Source organism: Rhinichthys klamathensis, unplaced genomic scaffold (assembly GCF_029890125.1).
Source record: "Rhinichthys klamathensis goyatoka isolate OS25496 unplaced genomic scaffold, OSU_Roscu_1.1 h1tg000117l_1, whole genome shotgun sequence".
NCBI classification, from domain to species: domain Eukaryota; kingdom Metazoa; phylum Chordata; class Actinopteri; order Cypriniformes; family Leuciscidae; genus Rhinichthys; species Rhinichthys klamathensis.
In genome coordinates this window covers 534,306-544,282 of record NW_026606654.1, presented here as the reverse complement: position 1 = coordinate 544,282, position 9,977 = coordinate 534,306, and the positions used below count along the sequence as shown (strand labels likewise).

The window sequence follows — 9,977 nt, the reverse complement described above, 5'->3', positions numbered from 1 at the left end:
AAAATAACAAAAACTAGGACTTTATTCAGCATTGTATTGTCTTCCGGTTCTGTTGTGGATCCGCGTTCAGTGCCGCCGCTGACGTAAGACGCTGCTGACGTGTGTCTGGTGCGCCCGAGCTTCGTTCACAGTCTGAGGGAGACGCACGCTGGAAACAAAACAATCTTCGCAAACATGTCTAAGGATTTCCACACAGAGGAACACTTGCATTTTTTTGCCCAGCCATATTTATTTGAACCCGAATAAACGGACCCACCAGATACACGTCAGCAGCGTCTTACGTCAGCGGCGGCACTGAACGCGGATCCACAACAGAACCAGAATACACACACACACACACCAGACACACGTCAGCAGCGTCTTACGTCAGCGGCGGCACTGAACGCGGATCCACAACAGAACCAGAATACACACACACACACACCAGACACACGTCAGCAGCGTCTTACGTCAGCGGCGGCACTGAACGCGGATCCACAACAGAACCGGAAGACAATACAATGCTGAATAAAGTCCTAGTTTTTGTTATTTTTGGACCAAAATGTATTTTCGACGCTTCAAAACATTCTAACTAACCCACTGATGTCACATGGACTACTTTGATGATGTCTTTATCTCCTTTCTGGACAAGGACAGTATACCGTACATACATTTTCAATGGAGGGACAGAAAGCTCTCGGACTAAATCTAAAATATCTTAAACTGTGTTCCGGAGATGAACGGAGGTCTTACGGGCTTGGAACGACATGAGGGTGAGTCATTAATGACATAATTTTCATTTTTGGGTGAACTAACCCTTTAAATACTGAGAGAAAGTTCAATCATCTATTGTTTATGAAGAAATGAAACCCTGCAACAAATCTTTTGAATAGAAACCCAAATGTACTTTATATAAATCCTACAGATGCTATATTGCTTTTGTGTGTGTGTGCTGTAAGTTTAGTGGTTTGGTTTTTAGTCAGGCAGGTGATAAAGACTTCAGCACTGTGCATACTGACAGCACAGTAATAAACAGCAGAGTCTGATAGACTGAGTTCAGAGATTTCCAGAGCTCCAGTCAGTGTATCTGTTCTTTTCAATGTAAACCGCTTTTTAAATCCATCCTCATAGGTGGGGTCACTTGTAGCACCATAGCTTAACGCTATTAAGACCATGGCTGTATCCTTTTGCTGATACCATAACATGTATAACATGTTACTGTCATCATGACTACACTTTATCTCTGTTATATTGTTCTTGTTGGCTAATATTGGTGTCAGGTTCTGTTGAACGTTCACACACCTTGCCTTCTCTGTGAAAAAAAAAAAACTTGATTTTGAGACATTCTATTTCAAAGCAACAGACAATAACAAAAAATATTATACAAGATATATTGCTGTCACAAAACATCTTACCTATATACAAGAAGATAAGAATGCACAGACTATAGACAACTCTAAACATTCTTCTAAAGCAGGGTTAGAAAAACTCAAGCACACGAGCACGGGTCAAACACAGCCAAAATAATGTGATGAGAGAGTGTGTGAGACTTTACTAAAGATAAGAGAGGAATCTTCTACATTTATGTAAACAACACACATCTCCCCCTACTGAATGTATCAAAGAGGTCTTATTGTGAAGGTGGTTTTTGGGGAAGGAGGAGTATAACGTCATCAATACAAAAGTCCTCAGGCACTACTGACTTGTCTGTAAAGATATGGGTTCATTTATTTGTGGTTGAGGCAGGTGTGATTGCAGGTTGCCATCCAAAGAGTTTTTTGTCGTATAGTTTATTGTCTTTTATTCACTGTGTAAACTAGCAGCACACAGATACACAGCATCAATCCCCTCCTTAACATCCACAGTCAGGGTCCATTTCTTTGTCTCTGTACCCGACACTTTAAAGCCAGTTTTAAAGTCCTTCTCAAGAGAATCAACAGTCCCGACGATGCTTCCAACAAGCACTGGCCCTCCACCTTTTATATGCCTGTACCAGTATTTGTAGTCAAAGTCTGTATCATTCTGGTAACAGTGCATTTCAACTGAAGATCCTGGAAGGCTGGATATGTACTCCGGCCATTGAGTGATCAAAACACTGTCACTGAAATCTGCTGGAAATACAATTATAGATCAGATTTGTTATCCCATAAAAGTATACATCAGAAAAACCATACAAATCTTGCCTTGATATTACAGTTAAATACCTTTGAGAAAAAGCAGTGACATGGATAGAAGAAACATTGCCATTTAAAATTTCCCTCTGCGATGTGTTCTCTGGTCCTCATATATTATTCACTACTTGACAAACTAGAGATTTATAAGCCACGCCCCTTTGTTACATCATGCTTGGGTTCAAATAGAATATATTTGGGTGAATCTAATATGAAATAAAAAAGATTAAAATAATTCAAATAACATCACTATTTTAAATTCAGCAAATTCAAAAAAAAAAAGTCCAGTTCAAAAGATTACATTTTATTCTATTTTATTTAATATTTTATTTTCATTTTTCATATTACAGTGTATATATATATATATTATTAAATAATTTCTTGTACTTTTTTCTCACAATTGCGGGTTTATATCTCACAATACTCACCAATTTTCTCAGAATTGTGAGATATAAACTCGCAACTGTGAGTCCAATTCTGAGGGGGAAAAGACTGATGGTTTTTTCTTAGAGTTGCGAGTTTATATCACACAATTCTGAGAAAAAAAGGTCAGAATTGCTAGTTTATATGATGTAGGCCTAAACTCACAATCGCGAAAAAAAAGTCAGAATTGTGAAAGTCACAAATGCCTTTTTTTTTTTTTTTTTTTTTTTTTGTGGAAACAAGCTTCCATGCTTTTCTTCACAGTTTTTATGAGATTAAAAGGTTTTGTGAGATTCACTCTATTGTAGCTGCCAATAATCACCCTCTTTTAAAATTTCAGCTCTGCTATAAGCCTTTTTATCAGATTATAAACTACTTAAAACCAAATACCACCGATACGTTTCCATTTCCTGTTTTAATGCGCTGGTTTTTAGTCAGGCAAGTGATTGAGAATTTAACACTGTGCCTTTTAGCAGCGCAGTAATAGACAGCAGAATCTGAAAAATGCAGGTTAGAGATTAACAAAGCTCCAGTCACGGTGTCCTTTCTGGTCAGCTTGAATCTCTCTTGGAATCCGGATTCATAGTTTGGGTCAGCCATATCATAACCATAACCGATGAGGGCCAGCGATTTGCTGTCATGAAGTTGTTGATACCATAACATGACATCTAAGTTTTTATCATCATGAGTACAGGAGATCACTGCCTTCTCTTCTTGCTTTCTGAAGAGAGACAAAGGCTGATCAAACCGAACACAGTCTGACAGACCTATGTGAAGAAAATGAAATTAAGTTATCTTTTTCTTAGAAAGTGAGTTTTTTAAAAGAGAATAAATTATGTAAAATAATTCAAAAACATCATACGTGCATATAAGATGATAAAAAGAGCTAGTCTATAAGCAACGCGGCACATCCTTTTATCATGAAGCTGTTGAGAGAGTGAGATTTAGCAGCATCTCTACTGTAAGTTTATTCACTAGAATTACACCTCCCCCTACCGTCTGCTACACCCCACAGCTCTGGAGTTATGCATAAGCAGATGTACAATACCACAGATTGTACACTTAGAATTTTGTTGTATAAAATAAATATTTTGTTGTTCTCTCTAAAGTTTTGTGCCTTTTAATTGAACCTTATTTCTAGTTTATCTATATGTTGGTTAAAAGTTAACATGATTTGACTGATGCTTATCCATGTGTGCTTAATTTTATTGCATGTGCACTTGTATTGTACTTCAAATTCTAAAAGTAGTTTTTAAAACACTGTACTTTTAGATAATATAAATGAAATAAAAGCCACTTAAGTGTACATAGTTTCCATTAAATCAAAATTTAAGTATTTTGGCTTTTAGTATGAATACGTTAACCTTACCGTTATCTATAAGCTAGTGTGCTCCAAAACAATGACACAATTCGCATTTAGAAGATATAAGTGTTCAAAACTTGGTCTCTTACTTCGGTCAATATGGATCAACGATTTTGATGACATCACTCTGCAGCTTCTCGTCAAATTTCTGTCCAATCAAACGCTCTCTGTAATCTAAAGCGTCCCGCCGCCTCAAATAGACGTAGAAGCTGCAGCTGAAATCTGTCAAATGTGTAAGATCGGTAACCACATGTACAACTTATTCTACAAACCCTAACCTTACAGTATACTAACAGTCTACTAATAAAGTTAGTTGACATGTAGTTGCAAAGTTACTATAGTTAGTAGAATGTATAAAGTGTTGTAAAAAACAGTTCAATATAAATTACATTTAAGTATGTTTTAGTCTACTTGTCAGTATACCATAAATGCTTGTTAGTGTTATGGAATTATATATAAAGATGTACAACTTAAGTTCTACTTAAGTGGGTCAAAAAAGCACTCTTAAATTTAACTAATTGTGTTTAATTTAAACTATAATACATTTTGATTTAATATAAATTAACATGCAATTAAGTGATTCAAAAAATTAATTCAGTTCGCACTTGAGTATATTCCTTTAAAGTATATAGTTTCTGCAATAAGAAATCTTTTTAAACTTATGCTTTCATGAATCATTTTATTATGGCTATGAGTTTGGGGCAAATGTAAAAGTTATTTAGTAATTACAAGTATTTGGCTGAAGTTCTGAACTGAAACATTGAGTCTTTCATATTTAATACAGCAAGTAACATAAAATGGCAGGAAATATTTAATTATTTAAAGTAATTAAAGCAATGATATGATTACTTCGAATTGTTAGAATTATCATGCTTACAGAGTTGAAACTAAAGCCGCAAATAGTTTGTATATAATTATTATATTGCTCCTATATATAAGTTTATATATATATATAGATTGAAGATTAAAAAACAACAGCCTTGAAGAGCCTTGAACTGCTCAGAGCCTCTATGAGAACGGGAGGCATTTTGTTTTACACAGCAGAGTCTTGTCCAACTGTGTCACTCACAGCACAGAAATACACTGCACTGTCTTCTGAAATAACACTGGAGAGCTGAAGTGTTGCTTGGGTTTTTGAGTCTCCATAAATATGAAAGCGATCATAGCCCTTCTCAGGATTGAAATTTGTTAGGTAAAGGTGCCCAAGAGGTTTGAAGGAATTTTCTTGTGTTGGTTGTTGGTACCAGTAAAGGTAGTTATAGTTGCTGTAAGTGTGTCTGCAGCTGATGTTCACAGACTCTCCCAGACGAGTTATCATGACAGCCGGCTGATCAACAGATGCACCCAGGGAAATGTCTTTACAGGGGAAAACATGTCGATGCCATCAAATGTCAAACGAATCAATATTGTTTTACTTCATTTGTATTTATAAAAATTCTTCATTAAGAAGAGTACAAAAGTTACCTGTGAACCAGAACAGCTCATATAGGGAAATTAGATAAGCAGCATCATTCTTGCTTGAAATAAATGTCTGATTGTGATACAGACTCTGAAACTAAAGCATTTAGGAAACATGTGACTTCTTCTCATCTGTGATTGGACATCCGTGGCTTTAAGTCCCACCCTGTCAGTGAGATTCTTATAGGATTTAAGCTACAAAATGTTTTACTTATTCTAAAGTCAAGTTGTACTGTAGGTCAGTTACAAACTTGATGTGCACATATGGCACACAGTAATATGCACAAATTAAAATGTTCAGAGTGACAGCTATCAAATTAAACCATTTCTGAACAATATCTTTAACGCAATACTATTATTGCCATTTATTTAAAATATACATGGATTTATAGAGCCTTAAATTAAAGCTGCTGTCGGCAAACAATTTTTGATCATATTCAGTGAAATCGACACTATAATCCGACAGAACAACATAAATAAAGTGGTTTTAGAAAAAAACCCGAGCTTCTAACTCCACCTGGAGCGTGTTATTTATTTTGCCTAAGTCCACTCAATCTGCCAGACTTGCCGACTGCGACTTTAATTTCCTGTTATTACAGTAAATATAAATACAATATGTAGAGTGCAAAAAGTAGTTGTTTTCCTTCCATCACTCCATGGTTTTTGTCTTTTTTTGTTCAACTTTAGTCTGGTTGTTTTGATTTAGTACATTCAAGATACTTGCACACTGAAACATCACACCAATTTTTATAGTGCCCTCTGTTTGTAAACTTTTTTTTTTTATTGCCAGCTTTGCCATGAAAAAAAAAGCGAACAGGTGTCTTTTTTTCCCCCAAATCATACACGTGCAGAGTGTACAGTTGTACAGTTTTTTGTCAGTGGTTGTAATGAATTGTACGGCTGTGCGCACTAGCTGCACAGAAATACACTGCGCTGTCCTCAGCTGATATGCTGGAGATGAGCAGGAATGCATATTTTGTTGCATGTCCTGATATTGTAAATCTGGATTTGAATTTATCCTCTGGAGAAGGATTTTCAAATCTGAGCATTCCAATAAGTTCTAAAGAAGCACTATTGATTTTCTGCTGATACCAGTACAAGTATGTGTAGCTGCTGTCACCATGATGACAAGAAAGATTTGCCTCTTTCGCCTCCACCGTCCGTAGAAGATGTTCTGGAGACTGCTGAATGACAGGAGAACAGACCACACACACTACAATAGGGTGAGGAGAGCATACAGTGCGTATAAAATAAAGAAGTTAGACTGCATTGCACTGGAAATGCTTACCTGTTAACCATAATGTAGTAATAATGGTTAAAATGGTTGCTCTGATCATGCTGAAAACATTCAACCAAGCAACAAAGTAAAAAAAAACATTAAATTCAAAATGCAGTTTGCCTCTCTGAAATGTTTCCTATGCAGTTATAAATGTAACTACTATCAGATATCTTGAGGCCAAGACTGTTGTTTACCTCAAGCAACCACTAAAATGCTAGATGTTCAGTGTTTGCTTATTGGTCCAAGTTAAAAGAGCCCACCCTCAAGTGTCTGTGATATTTAAGTCATTATATAGCTGTGGCTCTTCCTCCAATGCAAGTAAGTAGGATTTTTCTTATTTTGCTTCATCTTCTGTATGCAATAATTCTAAGTTTAATAATTTAAGAAAAGTAGTAGCACACCTCTATGCAAAAAGCTCCACAATTTGAGGCATTGTCATGTCTGTAGTACAAGCTGCACATGTTGAGTTAAACGCTGAATTTTAATACTTAGAAAGTAATGCACTTGAATTTGAGCATCTTCTTAGTTTTTATGTATTCATTCAATTCTGTTTTAGTTCACAGACAAAAGGTTAATCCAGTTCTGTCTCTATATAATGTATTATAGAGATGTAATATGTTAAATGTTTATGATTAATGAGTTGGCTTCTAACACGGTTGGTCTTCAGATAAACATCAAACTTTACAATAAATTGGGTCCCACTTTATATTAGGTGTCTTTAACTTCTATTAATTAACCTTTAAATTAATAATTTGATACAATGCGTACTTGTGTACATACATGTTTTTACATTGTATTATATCGCCTGCATTTAATTCCTCTCCGGGAACCATCACCTTGCCGTGGTGGAGAGGTTTGCGTGCCCCTATGAGTCTGAAGGCTGTGTTGTCTGGAGCCTAGTGCTTCTGGTAGGGTTTCCCAAGGCAAAGTGGTTCCAGGTGAGGGTCCAGACTAAGAATGGTTCATAAAGACCCTATGATAAAATGAGGAAGAGGAGGAGAGACCCTGCCCGGAGGAAGCCCGGTGCCCCCGTCTGGAGCCAGGCCCAGAGGGAGGGCTCGCCGGCGAGTGCCTGGTGGCCGTGTTTTCCACGGACCCCGGCCGGGCACAGCCCGAAAAAGCAAAGTGGCACCCCCCTCTCCACCCTTTGGACCCACCATCCATAGGAAGATCCACAGGGGTCGGGTGCGCTGGGTGGCAGTGAAGGTCAGGGGCCACGACGGACCAGACCCGGGCGGCAGAGGCTGCCACTGGAGACGGGAGATGGAGCCCTACCAGTTTTGCTGAAGCCGCAGCGGGAGGCTTTGGTCTCAAGGTCTTAGGTGCCTCAAGAGGCGGTAACCCTCAAACACCGTGGTGGACACCGGTGGTCAGGGAAGTCGTCCGACTGATGAAGGAGGCCTTCCGGGATTTGTTGTCTCGGAGGACTCTGGAGGCGGTTGCAAGGTACCGACAGGCCTGAAGGACTGCAGCCTCTGCGGTGGCAGATGCAAAGCAGCAGGTGTGGGAGAAGTTCGGAGAAGACATGGAGAAGGACTTTTTGGTCGGCACCAAAGTGCTTCATTTGGGTCCGTGACCTTGCTGTATGACACAAAAATGAATTTCCGTAAGGACTAATAAATATCTATCTATCTATCTATCTATCTATCTATCTATCTATCTATCTATCTATCTATCTATCTATCTATCTATCTATCTATCTATCTATCTATCTATCTATCTATCTATCTATCTATCTATCTATCTATCTATCTATCTATCTATCTATCTATCTATCTATCTATCTCCGCCACCTCAGAAGGGGGAAGCAAGGAACCATCCAAGCTGTGTACAGTAAGGATGAGACTCTGTTGACCTCAACTGAGGAGGCAATTGGGCGGTGGAAGGAACACTTTGAGGAACTCCTAAATCCGACTGACACGTCCTTTCTAGTAGAGGCAGAGTTGGAGGCTGATGGGGGATTGTCGTCAATTTCCCTGGTGGAAGTCACTGAGGTAGTCAAACAACTCCACAGTGGCAAAGCCCCAGGGATTGATGAGATCCGCCCAGAAAAGCTAAAGGCTTTGGGTGTGGAGGGGCTGTCTTGGATGACACGTCTCTTTAACATTGCGTGGACGTCGGGTACAGTGCCCAAGGAGTGGCAGAATGGGGTGGTGGTTCCCCTGTTCAAAAAGGGGGACCAGAGAGTGTGTGCCAATTACAGGGGTATCACACTTCTCAGCCTCCCTGGTAGAGTCTACTCCAAGGTGCTGGAAAGGAGGGTTCGGCCGATAGTCGAACCTCGGATTGAAGAGGAACAATGCTGTTTTCGTCCTGGCCGTGGAACAACAGACCAGCTCTTAACTCTCACAAGGATCCTGGAGTGGGCTTGGGAGTATGCCCATCCAGTCTGCATGTGTTTTGTAGATCTGGAGAAAGGCGTATGACCGGGTCCCCCGGGAGATACTGTGGGAGGTGCTGCGGGAGTATGGGGCAAGGGGATCCCTTCTCAGGGCTATCCAATCCCTGTACATCCAAAGCAAGAGCTGTGTCCAAGTACTCGGCAGTAAGTTGGACTCTTTCCAGGTGAGGGTTGGCCTTCGCCAGAGCTGCGCTTTGTCATCAATCCTGTTTGTGATATTCATGGACAGGATATCAAGGCGTAATCGTGGTGAGGAGGGCTTGAGGTTCGGTGGGCTTGGAATCTCGTCACTGCTTTTTGCGGATGATATGGTCCTGATGGCATCATCAGTCCGTAACCTTCAGCTCTCACTGGATCGGTTCACAGCTGAGTGTGAAGCGGTTGGGATGAGGATTAGCACCTCTAAATCCGAGGCCATGGTTCTCAGCCGGAAACCGGTGGAGTGCCAACTCCAGGTAGGAAATGAGTGCTTACCCCAAGTGAAGGAGTTCAAGTACCTCGGGGTCTTGTTCACGTGTGAGGGGAGACTGAAGCAGGAGATTGGCCAGAGAATCGGAGCAGCGGGGGCGGTATTGCACTCGCTTTACCGCTCCTTTGTGACGAAAAGAGAGCTGAGCCGTAAGGCAAAGCTTTCGATCTACTGGTCAATTTTTGTTCCTACCCCAACCTATGGTCATGAAGGCTGGGTCATGACCGAAAGAACGAGATCACGGCTACAAGCGGCCAAAATGGGTTTCCTCAGGCGGGTGGCTGGTGTTTCCCTTAGAGATAGGGTGAGAGGCTCAGCCATCCGCGAGAAACTCAGAGTAGAGCCGCTGCTCCTTTGCGTCGAAAGAAGCCAGTTGAGGTGGTTTGGGCATCTAGTAAGGATGCCTCCAGGACGCCTCCCTAGGAAGGTATTCC

General features: G+C 40.0%; 1 gene segment (V, D, J or C); it reads right to left on the bottom strand.

Annotated features, from left to right (window-relative positions):
* Window positions 1–1,589: 1,589 nt before the first annotated feature.
* LOC130088349 (T cell receptor alpha variable 23/delta variable 6-like) lies at window positions 1,590–2,351 on the bottom strand. The segment is given in 2 exon segments: window positions 1,590–2,090; window positions 2,184–2,351. Coding segments are annotated over 2 exon segments (354 nt in total).
* Window positions 2,352–9,977: the final 7,626 nt, after the last annotated feature.